General features: G+C 38.4%; 1 protein-coding gene across 1 annotated transcript in view; it reads left to right on the forward strand.

The window, feature by feature from the left end:
• CLPTM1L (CLPTM1 like) overlaps nt 1-25,155 on the forward strand; it is a 28,934-nt gene extending 3,779 nt beyond the window's left edge. Inside the window, exons 4-17 of the mRNA XM_080378152.1 lie at nt 568-710; nt 2,681-2,759; nt 7,312-7,429; nt 10,035-10,129; nt 11,558-11,642; nt 13,367-13,470; nt 16,055-16,120; nt 17,228-17,278; nt 17,920-18,002; nt 19,784-19,818; nt 20,110-20,165; nt 20,247-20,291; nt 23,649-23,764; nt 24,922-25,155. Of these exons, the coding sequence (XP_080234278.1) occupies nt 568-710; nt 2,681-2,759; nt 7,312-7,429; nt 10,035-10,129; nt 11,558-11,642; nt 13,367-13,470; nt 16,055-16,120; nt 17,228-17,278; nt 17,920-18,002; nt 19,784-19,818; nt 20,110-20,165; nt 20,247-20,291; nt 23,649-23,764; nt 24,922-25,000 (1,155 nt within the window). The 3' untranslated portion in view covers nt 25,001-25,155. The remainder of the gene's footprint in view (nt 1-567; nt 711-2,680; nt 2,760-7,311; nt 7,430-10,034; nt 10,130-11,557; nt 11,643-13,366; nt 13,471-16,054; nt 16,121-17,227; nt 17,279-17,919; nt 18,003-19,783; nt 19,819-20,109; nt 20,166-20,246; nt 20,292-23,648; nt 23,765-24,921) is intronic.
• Nucleotides 25,156-25,238: the final 83 nt, after the last annotated feature.

Consider the following 25,238-nt stretch of genomic DNA (forward strand, 5'->3'; position numbering starts at 1 on the left):
TCTTCGGAATCTGAAATATACCTGTAGCCAGCAGTGCTGTTTCCAGCTCTTGTTCATCCAAAGAAAAGCAGGTAGAATGCCCTGGGAAGAAGCGTCTGCTAAAAGCTAAGGTCACACTTTCCAGCAGTACTTTATGCAGCATTTGGAAGCTCAGAAGTTCAAAACAAATGGTCTGATCTTTTACTCCCCCAAATTATGGCTGATCATCCACATCCTTTTGACTGTTCTGAAGTAACATCTGACTACTCTACAGTCCTTATTTCAAAGTGACTTTTTCTAACTCGTATCCACCTTCCTAAGGTATTAAGATTAATTAGCTGAATATTCATTCTTGATGAACAAGGCTGTGAATGGGCACTGAAGTTTTCCAGCGTCAGACTATTGTGGGCCTTTACAATCCATTCTGTTTTATTTGAGCAAAATACTTAATCTGGTTGAAGTTAAGGTGAGGTGTTTCTCAGTGGAATTCTGTTTCATGGTATAGTTAGTCACGCCACAGTTTCTGTGAGTTGAAGTATTATCCTATACAAAATTTTGTATTATTTAACAGTATGTTTATTTTTATAGCAAATTGAAGCAGAAAAACAGACCAGTGCTCTAGATGAACCTGTCTCTCATTGGAGGTCAAGATTAACCTTAAACATCATGGTGGAAGACTTTGTGTTTGATGGATCATCCCTCCCTGCTGATGTTCACCGTTACATGAAGATGTAAGTCAACAGCATAATTTTGCTAGATTTATTATTATAAACTTCCTGCATATTTCTTCAGAAATCCTCAGTAGTTTACTTTAGTGTTTTAGGTTTAAATTGGTGCTTAGGAAACAAGAATAAATACTCTTAATGCTTGCATTTCAGTAGTGACAATTAGTAAGATATGTACTAGAAAACCTGATTTGGAGATTACCTTATTCCTGGGCAGCTCAGAGTTTAGGATGCTTTTTGGTATGGAGCTATCATAGTAAGGTAAAGCAGAACTACAAAGACACAAGTAAAATGCTACAGCAGATTTCATACCTGCCTTGTTCTCAAATCTTGCTTCTGGCCTTTAAAGCAATTACTGTCCCTTGACCTTTCCGGTTATCCTTCATCTGCAAATTATCTGTACAAACTGCAGGTGCTGAAGAGGCACAGCTGATCTATGACATCTTTTTTCTCCCTTTATGATTGGCTTTATTTTACTTTGACAGTGTGTGTTTCCACATTATGTCATTTTCTCAAGAAAATACTAAAAAGTGGGGATAGGTTTTTAGGCCGCTAAATGCTGGCAGTAGCTTCTGTTCACAGGTTGCTTAAATTACTTCCAGTGTTAACCATTTAAAGAGTGCTGTGTTGGCTTGTGCTGCTGTATGTTGATGCCTTTCTCTACAAGTATCCTGTTAAATCCAGAAGTAGTTGCTTAATCAGCAGACGCTGGGGTTCTGGGATAGCTTCCTGGCCAGAATAGATAAACTTAATAACTCTTGAGATAGGCTCGTAACAAGGAGGGGTTGGACTGGGGTTGATGAACGAGGGTATTTTTTCTGGTCGTGTTTAGATACGCATCGGTGCTGTTTTATCGTTGCATTATACAGGAAATAGTTTGGATATGAAGTAGCCCGCTGCAATTCCACTAGCAGTAGCTTTAATTGTAGTTATTACATAGAAATCTAAAGCTTTTCAGTTAAATAACCAAGCAGTGTTTCTGAGCCTTGATTTAGTACTTTTCTGTATTACTGTTGCCCATTGCATATTTAGTATGCAGCCTTTCTTAGCATGCATAGGGACGTATTTCTTTTGTTAACAACTAAAATTTAACTTTCGGGCTTTAAAAAGCTCAGTTATGCTAGTTCCGTAGACTTTTACTGACAGCATCACGGTGTAGGTAACTGCCTTTCTAGTGAAGAACTTCAAGAATTTGTCTATCAAGGCATTAAGCTAAATACTCTTCTAGGATACTGAGAAAGCGATTGCAGATAGGTCATAATTTGCTAAATAGCTTTCCAGCAGTCAATTTTGTAAAGGGCTCACATGCTGGAAAGTTTCTATTTGTTTCAAGCAGATCGGTGAGGTGGTAGAACAGTGTAAATCAGAGCTGCTGTTGGGAAGGCAGAGAATGTTTCTGCTTCGTGTGCTCTCTTTCCAGTAGTATGTAGCCTTCCTGTGTGCATACCAGCCATCATGTTCCTAGTCCCATGCTAGCCTAGAGTGTGTGCTGTTGCTGACCTGATAGATGTCATTGGGGTGCAGAAGGGTGGGGAAGATGGTGGAGGGTTGTTGTTGCGTAGGAAAGGATACTTGAGACAAAGGATACAAATATATGGTAGTAAACTTCAGCACGTTTCTCTTCACCCAACTCTTTAATTTCCTCTAGCCTTGGTCATACAACAGCTTCAGTATCATCATGACGAATTTCATTTGGTTTTTTTTCTTCTGCTGCTGCTGTCTTTCTACAGAAAAATAAAAACAAACTAAAAGGAGAAATATGTCATGCCTGATTTTTTTATACAGACATCTCTCAACGAAAGACTCTAGGCTAGTGGCTTCTTTCTTGCTGTGTGTTAAAAGAAAATGTGCCTGGAAAGGTGGTGGGAAATATCTACATGGGTAGATCTGAAAGTGATGAATGAGTATTAATTTGAATAAAAGTAGTTTTCTTTTTAGATCACTACAGTCATAAAATCCATGTTTAAACATCCTAGGGTTCAGTTGGGGAAGACAGTGCATTACCTTCCAATATTATTTATTGATCAGCTAAGCAACAGAGTGAAAGATTTGATGGTGAGTAATAGAATACCTTTAATTACATTTAACAGTTTTAACATTACTCTTTAATGTTGTTTGAATTAAGGTTTTGTCATAGGTTCTTTGCTGTAATGCAAAAAAATACAAATTCACCAAAGGACTCTTACCAATGACTGTTTAACTTAATGTGGGCAACTGTGGTAACTGTAGAGTCTTGATGTGGGTTTTGAGACTCCTCTGGCAGAAGTACCTGCCATGCACTCCATTCTATTCCACCAAAAGATACTTGGATTTCATTGCTCCTGCCTTTTGGGTGGATATGAAGGACATTACTGCAGCACCAGCTGTGGTGGGAGCAGTGTCACAAGCAATTTGACTCCCTAAGCTGAAGGAGTGTTAGCATCCCACAGCAGCTTCTGTAGCTTCTAGGGAAATGAGCATACAGAACACAGCTACACTGAGATAAGTCAGTGGCTATTCTCTTATCTCTGAAAAATTCATTTGTGCTTAAATTGTCTGGTGGTGCTCTCTATAATGTTCGAGTAACTTGAGCCCCTGAAAAGTTGGTGTTGCAGTATATCCAATGATTTTGTGAACTCAAATCAGGACTTAAATAATGGGATTATAGAAGGATGAGGTTGGATGAGTTTTCTGGAGGTTGCTAGTCCAGTGCCCCTGCTCAGAGTAAGGTTACCTAGAGTGGGATGCTTGGGATCCTCTCCAGCTGGCTTTGGATATATGCAAGGATGGAGATGCCATAGCCTCTCTGGGCAACATGTTCTAGTGTTTAGTCAACTCTGCAGTTAAAAAAAAAACCAAACAAACAAAAAAAAACCAAACAAAAAACAACCCACTTTTTTATTACGTTTAAATATAATTTTTTGTGTTCAGTTTTTGCCCAACTCTTCTCTTGTGGAAAATTATGCCGTTCCTTTAGTACAGGTTAGACGTGATAGTCCTTGCATCTAAACTATGTTCATCTTAGCAGCTCTTACTTAAGCTGTGCAATTCTTTTCAGTTGCATTGACTAGAATTTAGCAATTGGAGTTATTGAAAACAAAAGTCTTAGGGAATGTCTCAAAACCGTTAAATGAGTGTCTGGATTCAGCATCTTCTAGATGGAAGCCTTGGTAGATACAAACATTCCACAGACCTTCTAAGTTGTCCTTCCAATTCATTAACTGTAGCTTAAATAATCTTGTAAATTAGTGTTGGGCAGGATCTTCTTTAAGAACTTGTATCCCCTCCACCCCAACCTTGTTTGCCAAAATAAACTCCTGAGCATTTGTTACAGATCTTGGTAGCAGGTATTTTTGTCGAGTATTTCTGTAGATAAGACTTTTGTGATGTCTTTCTCAGTGGTCATTGTCCCTTGTTTTAAGTTTCTTACCACAGCTCATTCAGTTCAGTACATTCATATGAGCTTCTAACTGGTCAAGTCATGTACCCTGTTTACAAATAAACTCAGCATTATCATGTTATTAATAACATTCCTACAGTTGTCATGCATGTCATGGTTAATGCTGTTGCATCTCACTGCCTTAAAAGTCATTAAAGATCCTGAGAAGTGCTGCAAAGACTGTTCTGTCAAAACTGGCAAACTTCCCTTTTGACACTGGCTTATGAGGCTTCTCAGTAGTGGCTTGCCAAACTGCTCTCTAGCCCTGCAGAAAGAGTGGTCTAATAATACGCATACTGTGAGATAATGAGAGGGAAGCAAAAAGCATGAAAGAATAAGGGAAAGCAGGTAGCAAGGTGGAGCAAGGTCAGCATTTGGCTGTAAATAGGGGCATAGACGCTGTGTGTGTGGTGTGCCTGACCTAAAGTCATGGAGCTGAAGATGTGTTTTCCCTGCTTATGCTAGGCTGTGTAGATTTTGAACTGACTATTATTACAGAGTCAGATATACTGACTAATGTTATAGACCGAGATGTAGGTCATCTTTGGTAAGTACTACAGCCTAGACGTTATGTGTTCCTCACGTTCTTAAATGTTCTGGTAAGTTTTATGTGCTGCAGTTTTGGGGATTGCATGGGATCCTGATTTAATAAAGAGAAAAATTTAAGATTCACACCACTGAGCTTATTTGCTTTGTTTACGCATTGTTTTGTAGTTCTGATAGAGTGCTATTGTGTGATGTTCTGAGGCCATACGACAAGAGTAGGTTGTATTGCAGAGGTTTGGTAACTCCCTAGTTTTCAAAGGCTTAGCAACCATCACAGTCAACTAGGTTGTGAGGCAGCCCTCGTGGGCTTTTAATTCATTGAGAAAGAGTTCATTCTAATCTTTATTTTAATTTGATTTGCTTTTGGTGTTAAAGAATTCCTATCTCTGTCTTGTATTGCTATTTTGATTTTCTCCCTACACTACCCCTAACTCCTTAGTGTAGTGCTTTTTCTGTGTAGAGTGCACTTGCCACGTGTTATGTACCCATGCATCTGCAAAACTTAACTTTCCTGTCTGTCCTGCACAGATAAAATGTCTTTTCCTTTTCTCCCAGAAATGCTGATGCTATCTTTGATAGACTGTGAAATTGGAATGAGAATGGATGGATTACATGCATCCTTTTAAAAAGGAGAAAAAGCCTGGAAGATGTTTATGTAGCTTTTGGTAAACAGCTGTAGAATCTTGCCAGCATTCTGTACTGTCAGCTCTTACCACGTTGTGGTTTTGGTTTTTTTTTTTTTCTTTTTTTCCAGGCAGTTCAGAGATCCTTGGCACCCTTCTAGTTTCTCAAGTTTCCTTTCTTCTGCTGTATTTATAAAACTTTCTCACCTTTCCTTTCTCTCCCTCGCATGCATGCATGCATGTTCTGCCACTGTCTGAAAAGCTTGTAAGGTCTTTGGAGGGTGGTGAGATTGAGAATTGTTTGTATGCACTGGAGGAAAGAGTGAATGGGGGAGTGAACTATTTCCCAGTTCACACCTGACTGATACATGGGAAGGCTAAAACCATGTTCTGTAATACAAGAATCAGAAGCAGCCCATTCATCTCAGATAGGTGTCAGCTAACTAGTTGCTATAGAAACAGGTATAGTGTAGAGTAGCAGTTCTGAGGTGGGAATTATGACTGGGTAGTAATTGGGAACTGGGAGCAATAGATCTTGAACTGTTGCAAAAGGTGCCTGCCTGTGTGTAGTCTCGAGCTGTCCTTGCAAGTTTAAAACATACTGTCTGAACTTGTACCTGGGTAGCTGCGGAGAATTCTAACATCTGTGAGGACAGTTATTTTTTTCTTTGGTTTAAACGTGTTTGAGAGACAGTCAGCTATCACACAGAAGGAGGTGAGGCAATTATAAGACTTCCCCCCGCGGCCCCCTCAGCTTAAGGGGGCCCCAGGTAGCTCTCGTCCTAACTAAAGTGTAGAAGATACAGTAGGATTAGCTGAAATTTGTTTCTCTTGGAGCAGGAAGATTTCTGTGACACCCCATAACCCAAAGGTTGCAGCCAGGGCAGCTTGCTTAGCTTTAGCTGTGGTGTTTTCACCAGTCTGAGCAAATACCATCATATTACTTCCCCACCTTTTGTTTTAGTATGAATTGTAACTTCAATTTCTCTAAAAAACAGCCTAATGTAGTGAAGTTCTGACTGTGGCCTTTGGGATATGATATTTTCTTTTTTTTTTTTTTTAGGTAAACTTAGCGTATACATTCAGAGAAGAACTGTCAAAAGGGAGCATTACCTTAAGCACACTTTTCCCACTTGAGCTGAGACCAGCAGAGAGAACTTTGTGTAAACTTCTGAGGCATTTCTGTACGGTGACAATGAGGTTGCTATAAGAACTTGAAGAGAACAAACTGCTAATTTAACATTTCTTGGAAAAAAACCCAAAGGCTTCAAGCATAGTATAGAAGTTGTGGTATAACCCCAGCTGGCAACTAAGTACTGTGCAGCTGCTCACTTGTTCCCCCCACCTCCCAGAGGGATGGGGAAGAGAATTGGGAAAAAGGTGAAACTCAAGGGTTGATATAAGAACAATTTAATAATTGAAGTAAAATAATAACAGTTGTAAAGAAAAGGAGGGAGAAGGGGAGAGGAATAAAATCCAAAGGGAAGGAGCGGGGAAAAAAACCAAAACAAGTGATGCACAATAAAGTTGCTCACCTCCAACCAACCAATGCCGACCAGCCCCCAGGCAACGACTGACAGGCCTCAGCCAACTCCCTCCAGTTTATACACTGAGCATAGATGTTCTCTGGTCTGGAATATCCCTTTGGCTAGTTCGTGTCAGCTGTCCTGGCTGTGTCCCCTCCTGATTTCTTGTGCCCCTCCAGCCTTCTCCCTGGCAGTACCTGAGAAACTTTATTAAAAGTCCTGGACTTAGTATAAACATCACCTAGCAACCAGTGTGTTATCAACATTATTCTCATACTAAATCCAAAACACAGCACTGCATTAGGTACTAAGAAGAAAATTAACTGTCCCAGCTGAAACCAGGACAAAGTCTAAGATCTTATTCCCTTCCAAAAAACAGACCGACGTCTTAAAATTGTGTGATTAAATCACGACTTTTTTTTTTTTTAAATTAATGGAAATAATTGTTGCAATTTTTCTGCTATTAAAAATGAAACCATCTTTTTGAAATACAGGTTATAAATCGTTCAACAACAGAGCTACCTCTTACAGTGTCATATGACAAAATATCTCTTGGAAAACTCAGATTTTGGATCCACATGCAGGATGCCGTGTACTCCCTCCAACAATTTGGTATGTGTTTTATCTTTCCTGACTTTAGGCCAAAAAAACCCAACCAACCCCCAGTCAGTTTTTTTGTTGCGACTACTTAGATGACACTTAACTCTTTTGGTTAGCTGGTGAAAAGGTTTAATGCTACAGATTTTACATGGTGTTACTTTAAGGTAAAGATGGAAATAAAATGTAGACATGTGGTAGGAAACAAGAATACGGAGGTGAATTAACAGTTTCTAAAACAATTTATTTGGATAGTATACTGTAAAAGCACAAGAGGCCAAAATAGAGAGGAGTTACTTTGCCATGGGTTTCCCATATCATCCATGGAACAGAAAAGCTGGATCAGTATTAACATAAGCTTTGATATAAGCTATGCACAGCTGGTCACTGTAGCCATATACCTACAGTGAAATACAGGCTTAGCATGAAGAAGGAATTTGGTTTCTGATCATACTGCTTCTGACTCTTCAGAACTGGCTGGCCTCTCACCTTGGTTCAATTACAAATTTATAAGGTATTCAGATAAACTGGAGGCTTTACGTGCATGAAACCATTAAATTCTGTGTTACGCTTAAATGTGATGGAGCAAGGGTTGGTGCGCTCTGTGTTGGTAATGGTATAGCCAAGCTTTTATTGTCTTTAAATGTCTGTTCCACTGATGCACATCTTTATGAGTCTAATCATCACTCTCAAAAATCTGCATCTTATTTTCAGGGTTATCTTTGCTGAACTTAGTTTTCTCTCACTAGACTGTAATTGGCCTCTTTATGCTAGAGGAAGGAACTATGTTGTAACTGCACTGGTTACTGGAATGTAGGATTCTCTCTGATCCTCTCTTTTTTTAAGCACTTCAGACAGCAATTTAAACTTTTTTTCAGGCCAAGAGATCCTAAAAGCTTCTGTGCTGTATTACTTTAATGATTCATAAATCCTTCCCAGTTTTATCTTTCCTTTTTTAAAAAGCAAATAGGTGCAGTATCCTGTTAGTTTTCTGAGAGAAATACGCAGGGGTAATGCTGCTTCCATACGATTCAGTAGCATTGTTTGTTCACCAAAATGGAGCCAGTAAGAGGGAGAGGAGAGGATTTGGTTATTCACTGTCATGTCTGAATTAATACTTTATGATGGGCAACATAACATTTAAGGCATTGATTCTTCCTGGAAAAGAAGCCTGTTGAGCACTAGTTTCGGAGTGGAATATTGTAAGACACATTAGTTGTATGCAGTGTAATTTAATGGAAAGTCTAGGCTTTTCCATTTCCTTTCCAGCCTAAGCTTTTGTGTTGTGTTGTTGGAGGAGGGAGAGTGAGTAAGGAATAAGGTCACCCTAAGCAGAATCCAGCTACTTCTCCTTAGCCCAGTCTAATTTATATCAAAGATGGAAGTCTGCTTAAAATAACTATCTTGAAAGAATCATGTAGCTGCTTGCTCAGTTTGTGTGGAACATTTGACTACCATCATTTCTCCATAAATTTTTGTGAGCCTCCTCAGAATGGCATAATTGAAATTTTCATGTTCCATGTCTTGGCTGTCTTGTGATGGACACTTAACAACCTAGGAGTACCTCCACTGCCTGGGAAGAAAGGCTTACATAAGATGCTGCTTGTTCTAAGTACGTAGATAGTGAAACATAAGGTTTAAAATTTCCCTTTTGGAATAACTTATGGAAAGATCACCTTAGATAAGTAGCAAAGCTCCAAAGCAACTTGAAAATGAGTGAGTTCGCATTCTTCTTGCTGTGACGCAGGACAGCTGATATGACAAAGTAAATTGGTATCTAACTCGCCAGTGTCATAGTTAGCACCGTTGCTGTAAATGCATCATTCTGTATTTTCTGAGAGTGGTAGACTTTACTCACAGTGGCTAGAACTTTTTAGTTCAAAGAGGAAGCATCTTAACACTGGCTGAAGGCATTCAAAGGCATGGTGTATCTTCTGGAAAACACGCTCCTTGTTGCTGGCAACCATATTTATCATGGACAGGCTCTAACTTCTTTGAATTGATGGTTGTCCAGCATATAACAAGGTACATACCTCCTTTAGGAGATTTGATAAGACAGTAGAGAGTATGTATTCAGCTCACTGATTGTGCTTTCGGGAAGGCGCTTTTGTCTTTTTCTGTTTATCAAAGAGAAGCTTCCAATTTAATTCTGCAAGGACCATCAAAAGAATTGATGCCTCATCCATGATCTGGGGTCTCTACTGTTGCATGTACAGCCATGTTTCTCCCTAACCTTTGTTGTCCTTTACGTTATAGTCCTCTTCTCTGTTTTTTTTAGTTTTTAATGTGAAGGTTGCTTCTCTTATGTATCAAATAAAAATTCAACTCTTAACAACCCTTTTGCTTCTCACTCAGGCCAGCATAATTTCCTGTGTCTTGACATTTGGCTGTCAGGTGTTCAGCTTAGGTGGTAGTTACACAACATGCTAAAGGCGTATCAGTCTGCTTGTAACTGATGGGTAGACTTGGAGTTTAGCCGTAAAGCTGCCATCATGTTTTGGATTTATGATTCCTCAACAAAACATGTGCAGGTGACATAAGATTCCTTTCATACTGGACTCTAGCATAACAGCAGTTAACTTTTGTTACTTCTTGCAGAGTTACTTTTTCTTTCTTTTAGGGTTTTCGGAAAAGGATGCAGATGAAGTAAAAGGAATTTTTGTTGATACTAACCTGTACTTTCTGGCTTTGACGTTCTTCGTAGCAGCATTCCATGTAAGTGGAGAAATTTTGGGGTTTAGGAATCGCAGCATATGAAATAAATAAAAAGGGGGGAGGGCGCTGAATTTCAACTTTTTAATGTATTCAGAACTGTTCTTAGTAATTTCAGTAGAGCAATGAAAGTGTTTTCTGATCTATCAGCTGTATTTCCAATACAAAGTTAACACAGAAACCTGAAATAAGACATAAATTTGAGATAACTAGATAGAAACTAACAGTCTTGACTAAAATATAAAACATTTAACTTCATAATCACTTTCTCTTTAGTTGTAGTTGAACCAAAGCCGCTAGAAATAATATGTCTGTCAACATTGGTTCAAATTTTGTTGAGTTGTCACAACATTTGCCACTGTAGTGGCATTGCTTGGGCACCAATAGTAGGGTTTGAGTCTCAGACTTCTAATCCCTGGAGAAACTTAGGTCAGCTGATCTAAATTGCTTCAAAAAATTGTTGCTGTGAAGTGCAAAGCTTAGAATTCTAGTCATGGTTATTTGTTGTTGTTGTGTTTCTCTTAAGTATTGTGTGTGTCTTGGTTTAAATACAAATCTTTGTTTTAATGAGTAATTGTATTAGATTTCATTGTTCTGCTGTGACTGTTTTTGTCATCTACAGTTATGCTCAATACAGTACCTGTATTCCAGGAGAGATAAGAACTTGCTGAGCATGTTAACGTTTCTTTGTACTTACATTACATGCAATTAATTTGGTTGGAAAGCCTTAGACTTCCCAGCCATATTAATTTATTTTTTCCATTCTGCTTATCAGGTTATAAGGTGTCTGTAGACTCAGACTAGCTCTTCTGATACTTCTTCTTTTTGTGCATCGTTTGCCCAAATTAAAAAAAAAAAGTATTTTTCATTAAAATCCTCTGACCTGAGAATTTGCCTCTGTGCTGCTTTTTTTCAGATAGTGAATGCTTAAAAGAAATACTGAAAAATATACTGAAGAAAATACTGAAAAAAACCACTCATTACAAATAAATTTAATTCTAAATGTCCCCAAAGTTGAAATCAACTTCTTAGTTATGAAACAGAGAGGAAACCTGACTTGCTGTATTGTAAGGGGTTTTTTATTATTAAAAAAAAAAAAAAAAAGCTTTGGTACTATCCAAGACTAAACAGTAGAATCTTGTTTAGAGGCTTTCCCAGGTCTGTCAAGGTGAGCAACTCCTCAAGGTCCTCATTCTTCATCCTCTGCCATATGTTACCCTGTGTTGGGTCACTTAACTTTCTTTGCACGTTGTGCAGCATTGTAGGCGCTACCAGTATTTGGAATTCATCCTGTCATTTTGTACTGCTTTTAGAGCTTGGGCTTCTAAACCAGGTTTTTCTTTAATTCCCTCTTAAATGCTTTTTTAACAGTTCAGCTGGCAGTCTCTAATTCATGCAAGTTTCAATGAGTGTGTTTCTTGCTATTTGCAGCTTCTCTTTGATTTCCTTGCATTCAAAAATGATATCAATTTTTGGAAGAAAAAGAGGAGCATGATTGGGATGTCTACAAAAGCAGGTATGGGCCAGAATGAGAAGTGTTGTGCACTTGTTGTGTAATGTATACTCTATGTTTTCAGTCTTACTATAGGTTGGCACTTTGTCAATTCCCCAAGGTGGCAAAATGAGGTGGTTTTGTGTATGAAAAGATGGCTGACAGACTGGTTCTAGCTTTGTTATCATTGTGCTCAAGTATCACTTGCTTTTAAGCATTTGTGTCACTTCTGAGGTTTGACTGTCTTGCAATTAAGAAATAGTTTAATATTAAGCCAGTTACCATATTTCCTTTGCTGAAGGAACATAAAAATACTTGGAGAAAAAATTGAGGACCAGAAAGAAACCTATGAGTGGAGAGGATATTCTGTCATGGGTAATGCTGTCATGTGAGTCCCATGTGTTCCTTGTAGATAACTACAGGTTCCAGAATATTTGGAGGGGAAATGTAGTGCAGTGCTGTTGTTTGATTTGGGCTTTGAGGTGAACAGGAGGGGTAAAAGCTCATGAGGTTGGGGGTAGGGAAGAGCGTGGGAGGGTTGAATTGACTTGAATGTGGGAAAGGTGAGAGAAGCTTAGTGATCTGACATCCTGCCAAAGCCTTCCTAGAGGCAGATGAAGATAATAGCCAACCCTGGATGTTTAAGATTTAACACTTCCAGCCTTGTTTGTTGTGCTAATACTTACCGCTTGTTTTTTCTAATAGATTTTTTTCCATTCAGATTATGAACCTGGAGTCACTTGACCTCTGAGACTAGCCCAAGTTCTATCATATTTAAAGATTAATTAAAACATGTGAGGAATAGCAATACCAAGAAAAAAATGTTTTAGAAAATCATTCCAAGATGAAGAGCAACATGCTTTTCTCATGTGGAGACTCTGTTTATCATCTGCATCAGAGCGCATTTGGTTTTATAAGGCATTTAGTGTTGTTGGCATACCTAAGCCAAGCAGTAGGATTTCAAAGTGGTCCATGGAATTTCAGAATTAAGTGTTAATTGCCAGTTTAAAAAGTGAGTAAAGTCAAATTGAATGACAGAGGGGGTTTTGACCTTACTATCAAAGTAGCAGTCTTCAGTCTCCAGTAACTGATGATTCCATCCTCTCTTCAACAAGCCTTAGTCACCTTTCTGCTGGTATCTCCTTCTTGCCCTGAGGGAGAAAGTGCAACAAGCAATTGGTCTGGAATGGTGCAGTGTAATTGTTGTTGGCTGAGTGTGTTGTAGCTCTTACCTCTTTCTGTCCCTGCTTAAGAGGATGGATATTTGAATCTAAGAATTAGTTGGTAGACACTTGCAAGCATCCAAGGTTTTGCAAAACCTGGAAAATAAACCTAAAATGTATTTCCTAATGTTTACAAACATTAAATTAGTTGCATGAGTTTCAAAGACTGATGTTATGTTACCTCACAGCCTTCCAGCTTCCTCAAGACAAGAATCATGCTCATGCTTCATAATAGTACTGATAGATTGCTGAATTGCTGCGGTACAGAAGTCTTCCTTAAATATTCCAGTTTCCTTTCATGTTTTATGATAAGGATTTCTTAAAATGTTTTTGTTCCTTATTTGCCTGGAGGTATATAGATCACTGGCTATTTCTATGACTACTTGATATATCAAGATGTATATAGGAGGAGCTCATCCTTAAACGTGTAAGACAGAATTACAGAAATAGGCCAACAGTCTTCTAGCATTTCAGCTGTTCATTTAAATATTAATAAGCCTTTCATTTTCATTTCTTTCTGTCTAGTGCTTTGGCGGTGCTTTAGTACTGTGGTAATATTTCTTTTCCTTTTGGATGAACAAACAAGTTTATTGGTACTGATCCCAGCAGGCATCGGTGCAGTGATTGAGGTGAGTTCTTAAACTCTAGAACCAAATACCAGTATCTACAGCAACATCCATAGTTTATTGTAGAAAAGGAATGCTAAACTAGTTACTGGAAAAATACTGCTGTAGTATGCTGTCTTAGCAGCGTTAACTAACTTTCAGTGGTAGAGGATAAACTAATAGCTAAACTGGAAGTATCATTTTTTTCTGAATGGTCCAGCTGGTGTTGTGGAAACCAAACATAGAGCTATGCTGAGGTTCCTTCCTATCACATTATCTGGTAGGCATCACTCCTGACCAGGGACGTATTAACAACATCAACCAGCCTTCATGGAAACGTTTGTCAAAGAGCAGGCTGTGTGCTGTCAGACAGTGCCACAGAGCTGCAGCTTTCTCCCTGGCGGTGACTGAGGTGCTTGGGGAAGGAGGAGACTGCTGGCTGTGTTCATTATTCCAGAAGGCTGTGTCCAGTCAGTGGGTTGCAGGTACTGCTTAGCAGCCTACTTTATGTGTAGTAAAGCACAGTCAGCAGCAGTGGGCGGATTTCTCAATTTAACATTGTTTGCAGATCTACTCTCGGTATTTAAAAATAAGTTTGGGACACTCAAGTGGAATTTTTGACTACAAATCTATTACAGCTGCAGATAATCCCTGTGGAAACAAAAGGGTTCTAAATTTTTAGTTAGTAATGAAATTTTGAATGCAGAGTCGGAAAGTGATCCTTAAATTTCAGCTTATTGTATGAAACAGATGAAGCTCTTCTAAAAACTATGAAGAGCGGTATCCTAAATAGTACCGTTTCATTGACTGTGATGTTATTTTTCAGTATGTTGACATTTTTAAGTCTGATGTATTTCTGTGTGTTAAGTTTTCCGTATCAGATTTTCCAGTGGTTTTGCTATTCCTATAAATAGCAGTTTAATCTGGTATTTCAAACTTTCTTTAGCTGTCTGAAATTTTAACAAAGTTTCAGGGCTAAATATATATCCCTATAAATATGCAGCTACTTTTGTAGAATATACTTTATTTATATTCTTGAAATCTAAATAACTAATTTTTTTTAAATCCTTAAATTAATTTTTAACATTTTAAACTAAATTTAAAAAACATTTTTAAAACTAACTAGATTTTTAAAAACTATTAAAAAATATTTTTTTAAAAAAAGTGAATCAGGTCAAGAAAAGTGATGCTTTTGTTAGTTTGTAGTGGAGAAGGAAGAGCGAACCCTGGGCTCTAAACCACATTTTTTCCAGAAGTATTAGTGGAGACCAGGCGTGTATGGTGGTAGGGTAACAGGAACAATCAGCTACAGGATTTAAGTGCAATTAAAACTGTTAAGATTTTGTATTTGTCTTTTATAATGAAGATGGATTTTTCAGTTGCCACTACCTAAGAACAGGCGGATTCAGATGTCATGTGGTTGTTGTGCCTGTCTGAGATTCTTCTTTGAGCTGCACAGAGATCTGTGAAATAGATCCCTCCAAGATCTGTAGTTCCTATGACTGGCTTCTACTGTCTTTCTCATGTGCCGTATTTTCCAGTGTGTTGCTTTTGGATTGCAGGCTGGGGGAACTGGGTTGAAAGGCTCATATAGGAACACTGTGTGGGGCACTTAAGTTGAAGGGAAATGTTCTGTAGGTTCTGTTGAAGTAATATATCTCTCCTCTCAAATGATGGTGAGATAACGTGGTTGTCTCAAGGTTTGAATGAACATACGGACTATACATCTCAAAGGAATTTGTCTGCTAGGAAGAGCTTTTTTACAACTTCATAACACCTGTTTCTCATGCAGTATTAATAGTGAACTTGTTTATGTGATAAGTAATACTCACATCAAAGCTGACAGTAAAGGATTGTCTTTACCATATTGCCCTTTTTTGTTTGGAAGATGGGATGGGTGACAAGAGAATATTGGTGTATCTAAAGTTAAATGAACAAACCAACCTTGTCCATAAAAAGCTTGATGGAGTGTAGCTCTCCTGGTGAGCTTACTGCATTAAGTTGTTGAGTCTGTATAGCAGGGTAGGTATGCGAGTAAATTTTCATGTGAACCGAACCTTCGGTTAGTTAAGGTCCGGTTCTCACAGCTGTACCGTAAGTAGTCAAACAATTCAGTGGATTCACTGAAGCTTGCTTGTAGCCCGCTACTGAACTGTAATGACCATGTAAGTGCCCACTTAATCACTGTTACGGGTTTGGAGGCACCTTCATTTTGCAGACCCCAGCTGACTTGAAAGGCATGTGAAAACTCCAGGTGGTTACTGGAGAATTTTCTAAATGCCTCACCTGGGGTGCATGCTGCTGAGTAGCTAATGCCCACCTAAGCACTGCAACTCAGATGTCCTGGAAGGACTACATTATTTCACTTAAAGTACATCATCTGATACGGACACTTAATAGTGCAGGCTTTCAATGTTGTGCTTGTCTGGTGACACAGCATTTGGTTTGTGTAGAGATGCAGGCGGTGTGCTGCAATCAGGCTGTTGCTGCTTTATGCAATGGGTGCTTAAAATAGATATTCTGAGGTCTTGATTCTGATTATCTGAATCCTGCAGAAGATGTTCCTTTGGATAATCTTATGTGCACATTTTGTTTTTGTTAATTATAGCTCTGGAAAGTAAAGAAGGCTTTGAAAATGACCATCAAGTGGCAAGGCTTGAGACCCAAAATTCAGGTATAGTAGACACTGACCTGTTAATGATGACACTCTTGAGTTGTCCATCTGTTTCCAGGTTACTGTGCTATTTGGCTTTTAGGGAAATTAAGATTAAAAAACCTATAAACATGTCCTACGTACATCTTCCCTATGGATGGCTTAATCCAAAAGCTGGATGAGCGTTTTCAAACTTACTGATTTCTTCAGTTCTGTAGAAGAAGCTATTTCTATGTATTTATGGTGCAAGAAACCAGAAGTCCTTTGTCAGTCCTGCTGAACTGAATCTTAACAGGTGGGACTGTGCTCCTGCCACTGTGTTAGAAAGGCACTCTTCACTGACACGGTGATTTGAAGTAAACTGATTTTTTCGTGAAGCTGTAGGCATAACTTCTCTGTTGTGGAACTAGTAGGTGTGACATGTTCTGGGGGCAGGACAGTCTTTGGCAAATCCTCTGGAAAAAAATTAAGTCCTGAGACTGTTTGTAGGATGTGCAGTGGCAACAGGGATTGAAGTTAACTTTTCTTTTTTACATTAGTGTAATTTTAAAGTACAATCTACATTGAAAGTTTCTCTTGTTGGTAGGCAAAACAGTTATCTAATCTTCAGTGTTGATTTCAGAAGAAGTTCTGGGGTTTTATGCTGCTTGAAGTGTATGCATCCTGAGTAGCTGATAGCTCTGGTTGTTCCTTTGCCAGTATCCAAGGAAGTATGCTTAAGCAGTCATAATTTCTGGAGATGTGGAGATAATCCATAACTGACCTCTTCATGCATGAAAACGGTTATGGTTTTTAATTACTTTATCTGCCAAATCATTAGGCACTTGACTTTGCTTTTGCTTTGTGAACACTGCTGTCTCAACAGCATTTTCTAAAGCAAAGAAGTCCTGGATGTTTGGTGTAAAATACGAAGGGAAAAATTAAACTTTTTGTCTACCCTGTATTTAGCAGGCTGCACAGGACATTTGTAAGACATTCTTGTATAGAAGATTGTAAGAACTTTGAACTGTTACCTCGCTTAATGTCTAAGCAGTTTAGTTAGCAATTTGAATCTCTGTTTAGGGAGTCGGACAGCAAGTGCTTTTCCCCCCAGTTTTGACTTGATTATACCTTTCATATATATTGCAGTTTGGTACATACAATGACTCTGAAAAGAAAACTGAGGAGTATGATACCCAGGTAAGAGGGAATCCTGTGACTTCTGATCTATAAAGTCTATGTATGTGGCCTGCTGCCTGACTTGTTTCACTCTTTGTTGCAACAAACGTTTTCTGTGTTCTCTTAGCTGTTAAGTGAATCATCATCGCGTGGATCATATAGTGAAGATACATTCTGATAATTCATGAAATGAAACCATGAAAGTTGTTTTCTTAGCTGAATCTGGTTGAAACATTTCTCTGAGAAGCAGAACTGCAGGTGATTTACCTGAGAGAAATATCTTTTAAAGTTTGCATTCACAAATTTGAACATTTGTATTGGTACCTGTTATTTATACTGGAGGAATGTTCATGTGCTTCCTGACTTCTGAAAGGAGTTGAACATAGGTGGCAACATTGGTATTAAGTAGAGAACTACTCTTGGACTCTGATCTTCGTGCTGCCTCTTGGTGCCTATGCTCTAAGGTGCTTGGTTGTCTGAACTGGGTGTTGGAATTTTCACCACCTTCTCTAGAACTGGAAGCATACTGGAAATAATAGCATGCGTTTAGGAGAAGGAAAAAATTTCCAGGAAAAAACTGTGCATCTGTCTTCTAGTTACTGTCGTGAAAAGTCTGCTGTATATAAAATGTGAATTACTGAACTATTTTCCTTGTCTATTAGGCTATGAAATACTTGTCATATTTGCTCTATCCCCTGTGTATTGGAGGTGCAGGTTACTCCTTGATGAATGTCAAATACAAAAGGTACTGTAAATTTATAAATGGTTTTGTACAGAATTGAAACATTCCTCATTTTTTTCTATATTAATTAATTGGAGATGATGGGTTATGCAAACTAGTTACTTTAGTTTGTTTGATTCATAAGCCAGGAACCAGAAACTTCCTTGTTCAATAGGATCTAAAGCTGAAGAGTCTAGCTGTTTTTTTAACATCTTGTAAGCTACAAGGTGTTGTATTTCACAAGTAACCTGGTATTACTGTGGTACAGAATAAAATAGCTTGCATACATGAGTAAGCTGTCAGTCAGAAGAGGAGGAAGAAAGCTGCCATTGATGTTAAGAGAATTGGTAAGGTGGCAGGAGAGATGAGAGGAACTCAGCGGTTGAACCTGTCCAGTAACAGGAATACGCAAAAAACTGTATGAAAATTCTTTGCTCTGACCAAGAGGTTCCTTTGCTCCTAAATACGATAGCTAGGATGACAAGCAAGCAAGCACGTTTGTAGGAAAGGACTCTGTTCCTTTAGAGCTATGGACTTGCTGCAACATATTGATACTTCAGCAAGAGCTGGACTCAGTATTCCATGAAAAGGTGAAACTCTTGTCCGTTTTCACTCAAAACAGTACAGCTAGTTCATTTTGTACTGGAGAGATGCAAGCATCTCTCTGATGCGGCCATCAGACTGTTGTAGGAAAAAATCTGGAAACACAAGCATGGTGATGGCCAGCCATGTAGACTTTTTTATATATATATAGTATTTAGGCCCAAAAAGGATGGGAGGGAGAGCAAGCAGTAGCTTAAAATAACATCAGAAAGAACTACTGTTGCTGCATACATGAGCTGTAGCACTTGTACTAGACACTTGGGCAATTTCTGGGCTATTAGAAGTTTTTTCAAAAGGTTCTTGTCTTAGTAAGGAGCTAGCAAATACACAGCACTTAAATATTCGGCCTTTCTCACAGAATTCTTTAATTTATGAAGTACTGCAAAATACTATCTGCCAGGTGTTCCATGAGCTGTAGCTTAAGAAAGGGAGAAATTTCATATCACGGAATTTTTATAATTTTTAAATCTGTTTGTAGGGAAATGTGACAAAAGTAATCTTAACAGTGGATTATCCTTTAATCTTGCAGGCATTTTCTGATGCGTTTTTTAGATGCTTGTGGATTAGCGAAGTGCTGCTACAGCTGTAATGTTGTATTAATATGTCACTAACACAGCAGTGCAAGTTTAATTTTAAATGATGTAACCTGAGCATTACGGTTATTAGCTGTTCTTACTATTGCAAGAAATACGGAATTTGACCGCTCTCTGTAGTACTACTGTTACTGTGCTGAGATTGTGCTCCATTGAACATCTGGGAAGAGTAAGTGCCCACTGTAGTGGTTTGCATTGAATGGTGTTGTTTGAAATTTGGTAAGACCTTTACAGTGCCATACTGTCTCTTTAGTATTTGGCATACACTGTTACCTTTGCAAGCCTTAATGCAGTCAGGGTTCAGCATGCAGTATTATCTGATGTCGTCAATGGTGCAGAAGTCTTAGAACATTCTGAAAAATTGTAAAAGAAGTTCATAAAGCTCTCCAAACTTCTTGTATGGACTGATAAGCATCACTTGCTTAAACCACCTTCTCTGGAGCCCTTCCTAATTAAGGGAGGATGCAAGGTGTTTAGTACTTCCATAAAGTAATTCACAACATGGCCATTTCTTGGAGTAGTCAGCATACCGTCATGTAGAGGATATATTAAAGGTACATATTTTTGGCTGAGGTGAAAAAATAACTGGACTGTCATCTTTCTTTGTAGCTGGTACTCCTGGTTGATTAACAGTTTTGTCAATGGTGAGTCCCTTCCGTTTTTTTCTATTTGTATTTGTTCAAATGGAGGCCAAGAGTCAAAAGTAGAAAATTAACTGCTATCAGCTGGATCAACAGAACAGTAACTTGACTGTAGGTTCCAAAATTATCACAGTGACTGAGAAAGGGAGAAGAATCAATGCAAAGTGAACAAAAGGAATAGATGCATCTTCTCTCTTTAGAAAAACGAATGTAAATCTCTAATTGTGAAAGTATAGTTGTATGATGTACTTCTGTTGTGCATTTGTCTGTAAGTTTTCCATGTTTTATCTTCAGGAGTGTATGCTTTTGGATTCCTGTTTATGCTGCCCCAGCTGTTTGTAAACTACAAGGTAAGATTGAAAAGCAATAAAAGATTACTTTTCTAGTCTCTTCTTCCAGACTGTATTACAAATTGATATTTTTATTCCTAGATGAAATCTGTTGCGCACTTACCGTGGAAGGCTTTCACATACAAAGTAAGTAAACGTCTAATTTAAAGATTAATGCGGTCATTTTGGAAATAATTTTCTGTAAGAAAAGGTTTCTTGCTATGTAGCTTAAAGATGACAGTGCTCTTTTTTTTTTTTTTAAGAACTAAACTTGTTTGCAACTATCCTTTAAAAAAAAAAAAACAAAACCAAAAAGCATTGACTTCCATATAATGGAGAAAACTTGCATCCTAGTTTTGATGATGGTACTGCTTTCTGTACTGTCAGCTGTCTTGTGTGGGTACAAATGTTGGTCCTGTAAATAAATTAATCAGTTTCAATTTAATGCATTATTTTAGGAAGTGGGAGATTATGTTAGCAAAGGATAGTTCTCAAGAAACAGGTAGGAGCACTGAGACCTTATTTTGGCAGGTTCCAGGAGCTACCAGAGCAGAGACTGAAGTAATATACACATTATTCTGTTCTGGGGTGGTAAATTCTGAGCTTCTGGGCAGTGTAGTGACAAATGTGTGGTGGGTTGTTAAATGCTGGAAGAGGAGCTGCACTGTGGTGTCCCCACTGCCTATACTGACCTTGTAGGAAGTAATGCGGTGCTGTAGCAAAGCTTAATACCAGACCTTGGAGGAGGGGAAGGGGGGTTTATGTAGAAACAAAATCAAGTTACTAACACTTTGGTACCTGCATACCCAAAAGCACCCACTTGTGTGTTCAGGTGGTTTGTGTGATATGCAGGCACCGAAATGGATGTACCCAAGTATCGCAGTCAGGATTCCTTGTGTTGATGTGGAGGACAGGGGGCACCCACTGTTGAGTTCCTTTCTCCTATAGTCTTCCTCAACTGGCAATTACATGTTCGTTTTGTTCTTGTACCCCTAAAGAGCTGATAGTGTTTTGACTCCATCCTTTCCCACCTGAGTCATTAGGATTTTTGTACTGTCCTTTGTTTTCCTGATCTTTGTGTCCTGAGAAACCCTGGCTGGATGTGTTGGGATCATCAAGACCTTGACACCACCGACATGTGCCCTTTTTTCTTCTACTTGCACTCACTGTGTCCATGTATTGTAATTCTCCAGAACATCAGTACTTTAAAAGAAACAATGTTAAAAACTGCTCAAGACATGGTGTCCAATTCTGAATGGATGATCTGGGACAAAAGAACTAAAATCTTAAAATTTGAAGTGCCTTTTATAGCTTTTCCATTTCTGTGATGCTACAGCAACAGCCCAACCTTCTGCTGCCTTAACATTTTTAAGGAATCAGGGGTCATCTAGGAAAACAGATTGAAATATAACTGATAACAGAATAGCAGGTAAACAGTATTTGATATGAAAATACAGTCAAAGATAAAACCAAACATCTAGTGTTTCAGACATACTAGGCAAATCGGCATGTTTCTTAACAGAGGGGAGTACAAGGTACATTAGTGAAGTAATTTAATGATTTTTACTTCAGCAGCAAAATACAATAACTGAGCAGAGATATCAGCTAGGTAACACAGGGAGACTATTCAAGCAAGTAACCTTTGAAAGCAGTAGAATTCTCCTGCTGAACAGCCTTTTCTTACAGAGCATTTATGGTTCGTGTTAAGATGCCAGAGGCTACCCACAACAAAGGCTTGTGTTTATTTAGGAAGAAGTACATGATGTTTTCAATTATGTTTAAATTACTGGGCTTTGGAGTGGGTAATTTAAATATCCGCTAGGAAAAAGTAAAGTTGCTTGCTCTCTTCTGCACTTTGAAGAGGGGAAAGAATAGTCTGTGGTCTCCTCTGCATTTGTTTCAGAGACCTTTGGTTTTTTCCTTATTTTGAACTCTTTCCTCTTTTGGAAGTCATTAGCAAAAAGTAAGACTATTCTAACTTTACAGTTTCTGTAGTCTTTACGTTTATGCCCTTTATATTTTTATGAAGAGTACCTTCAAATGAGGTAAACTCGAAAGAGAACTAGCTAGACTAAATATTGTTGGATGAGCTGGCTTGATGCATTCAGTTTCAATGGCTTATGAAGACTGCCTAAGTGCCTTTGATCATGTACGATCACTCAGTTGGGTGTTGAGTTGGAAAGCTAGACTAAATATTGTTGAATGAGCTGGCTTGATGCATTCAGTTTCAATGGCTTATGAAGACTGCCTAAGTGCCTTTGATCATTGTACGATCACTCAGTTGGGTGTTGAGTTGGAAAGGCTGCCTTTTCCAACTTGGCCAAGGTTTTGGGTTTTTTTTGTTCCTTGACAGACCTTCTTTGCACAGGCTTGAGAAGTGCCGTCTGTATTCTTTGATCGCTTTGGACTGATGAATTTGTTTTGACTTGCCAGAAAGCTTTCCGGTTGTGACTAATTAGAGCGCTCTCACGTCCAACACCCCCATCTTCTGCTGAGGCTTTATCATATAAACATTGATTCATTTTGAAGAGTGAGTCCTCCTGCACTTAGACAATACATCGTTTTCCCCTTGTATGCATTAACACACAGCTTGCTACTATTGAAAGGAGAAGCTGTGTTACTGACCCAGTTTGTTAACCCCATAGTGAATATTGTTTGCTGGATGTGTTTCCTGCAGTTTCTAGTGAGTTGAAACAGTTCATTGCACCATGTGAGTAACAGAGCTGGTGCACACTGTAAGAGTTGATTTTCATCCTCCCTGTAGGTTAGAGCCAGATTCAGAAGAGTTGCCCTACTGTTTACTTTCTTTACTTTCACTGACAAAATATTGTTGCCTTTGCATGCCTGGAGCCTGTTTGCGTTGCTTTCCCAGCAGATGTCTGGGAATTTAAACTTTCTCGCTCAGGAAAAAGTTGTGAGAAAATACTTCGTTATTGCTTCAGAAACAAAACCTATAGTATGCCTAGTTGAGTGGAAATGTGTAGAAAATTATGTCTCCAGTAAGGAATAGATGATTACTTCCAGGAGAGCACTGAAAATATTTTAAAGATGTTCTTAAGAGCAGTAAATTAACAAGTTTTTACACAGATTTCAAATTCCCCCAGAAAATGAAAGTGAACTGACATTTTTGTAAATCTTAAATAATTCGAGTAATGAACGAATTCAAGGGTTTTTTTCAGTTTCTTTTAAAGATTTAACTGAAGTTGAATCCATATTTTTCCCCCTCTCTTGACAATACTATCACTTACCTGACTTACTCTTTCTTTTTACTTCTAACTATAATAGTGTGGTCTGTAGTAGACAGTATGGTTTTCATTAAAAATTGCATTAAAGTGTGCATTAATTAGTTTTTCAGCATAACCCTTAAGTATTGTTACAAATGTGGAAGTAGTCTGCATTCTTACTGAAAAACACAGTTGTGGAAGCCGGTTTCCTGTAGCTTTGTATGACAGATTACTTCCTTTTTTCACAGCCAACTGAAGTATGCTTTTCTTCTATTTGTAGGCATTTAACACCTTTATTGATGATATATTTGCTTTTATCATCACTATGCCAACATCTCATAGGCTGGCGTGCTTCAGGGATGATGTTGTGTTCCTGGTCTATCTTTACCAAAGATGGTATGCCTTTATTATTCATTCAAGTTTTTACAATGCTGTAGATGATTGCAGTCTTATAGCTGTAAAGAACTACAAAATAGTTTGGGAATTTTCATACTATGGTAATATATAGTGTGGTCTGGATAATGGTAGTTTTATAGATGCCTAGTGAAGGGAACGGTGAGCAGGGGGATCCTGGAAAGGAGATGTCAATACAAATAAGAGGAGCAAAAGCATTTTCCCATAACTGACTATTGCTGGATCCTTTTTAGCATGGTAAGAGGGTAGTCAGTAAACTCCTCTTTGGCCAGCACTCACAGGATTTTCTAATTACCCCTTCTCACTCTCCAAAACAGCAGTCCTCCTTTTCAGCAAATAGTTTCACATGGCAAGTTACAAAAAAAAATTAACCTGAGACATGAATACCTGAAGTAAGGTAAAGGAGAGCAATTCTTAAGCTTGTATTCACAAATCCACTTAGGAGTTCTGGGCTTCTAACCCTTGCTGAGGGGCATGTGCTCGGTATCTGAGGCATGCTTTCCAACTTTCTCTGCAAGGCACTAGCAAAGGATGTTTTCTGGTGAGGGATTGCCCTGCCCTGGTTTCTTCTTTATCTAGTTTCCAAATACAAGTTATCAGGTTCTCTAGTAAATAGAGTATCTGGTGAGTTTCAGATTCTTTAAGTAACCAAAATCAGATTGGGAAGAAGGCTATAATCGTTGGAATACTGTTCATAAGTGAAGCTATAGAAAGTGTGGTTTTGTTCCCAAGAATAAATATTTATGTGTGGAGCAAATAAGAATTTTAAGACAAGTTCATGTTATACCAGAATACATGGACTTGTATATCTAATCATTAATACTAAATGCAGACTTCAGGTTTGGCTTTATACAATCACACAAGTGTAGTAAAATACACCCCCTGCCAAAGTATTCTAGAAGTTAACAGCTCAACAGCTTCTGATAGGGGCTGGGCACTGTTTTCAGGTCTGAGAGGTGTTCTGGATTGCTTGAGCAATACTCCAGCCAAGCTTTAGAGGAGCTGGCTAATAAATCTCTTAAGAGGCTCTGTTATGCAACAACTGGTTAAGAAGTGCACTTTTAAGTAGCACAGAACTGCTTAATTCCTTCAGATAGCAGACAGTATTGTAACTAGTAATTTATTTTTTTTTCTGCCAGGCTTTATCCTGTGGATAAGAGCAGAGTGAATGAGTATGGAGAATCTTACGAAGAAAAGCCAAAAAAAAAAAGCTCATAGAGAATAAGTAAGAATTGCAGAAGATTCTGACCCCTGGACTCTTACTGTCTTTCATGTATTATCTGGTCTTAAGGAAGGAAAAACTTATTTAATAAGAGTATTTTTAAAGCTTATGACAGAACTACATGGACAATAAATCTTCTATATTGCCAAAATCTAGTTTTGATATCCTCCTGTTTCAAGATCCTCTTTTGTCCTCCCAAGGTCCACAGTCTGCCAGATATCAAGAAATAAACTT

This window comes from Falco punctatus (genome assembly GCF_963210335.1).
Source record: "Falco punctatus genome assembly, chromosome: 3".
NCBI classification, from domain to species: domain Eukaryota; kingdom Metazoa; phylum Chordata; class Aves; order Falconiformes; family Falconidae; genus Falco; species Falco punctatus.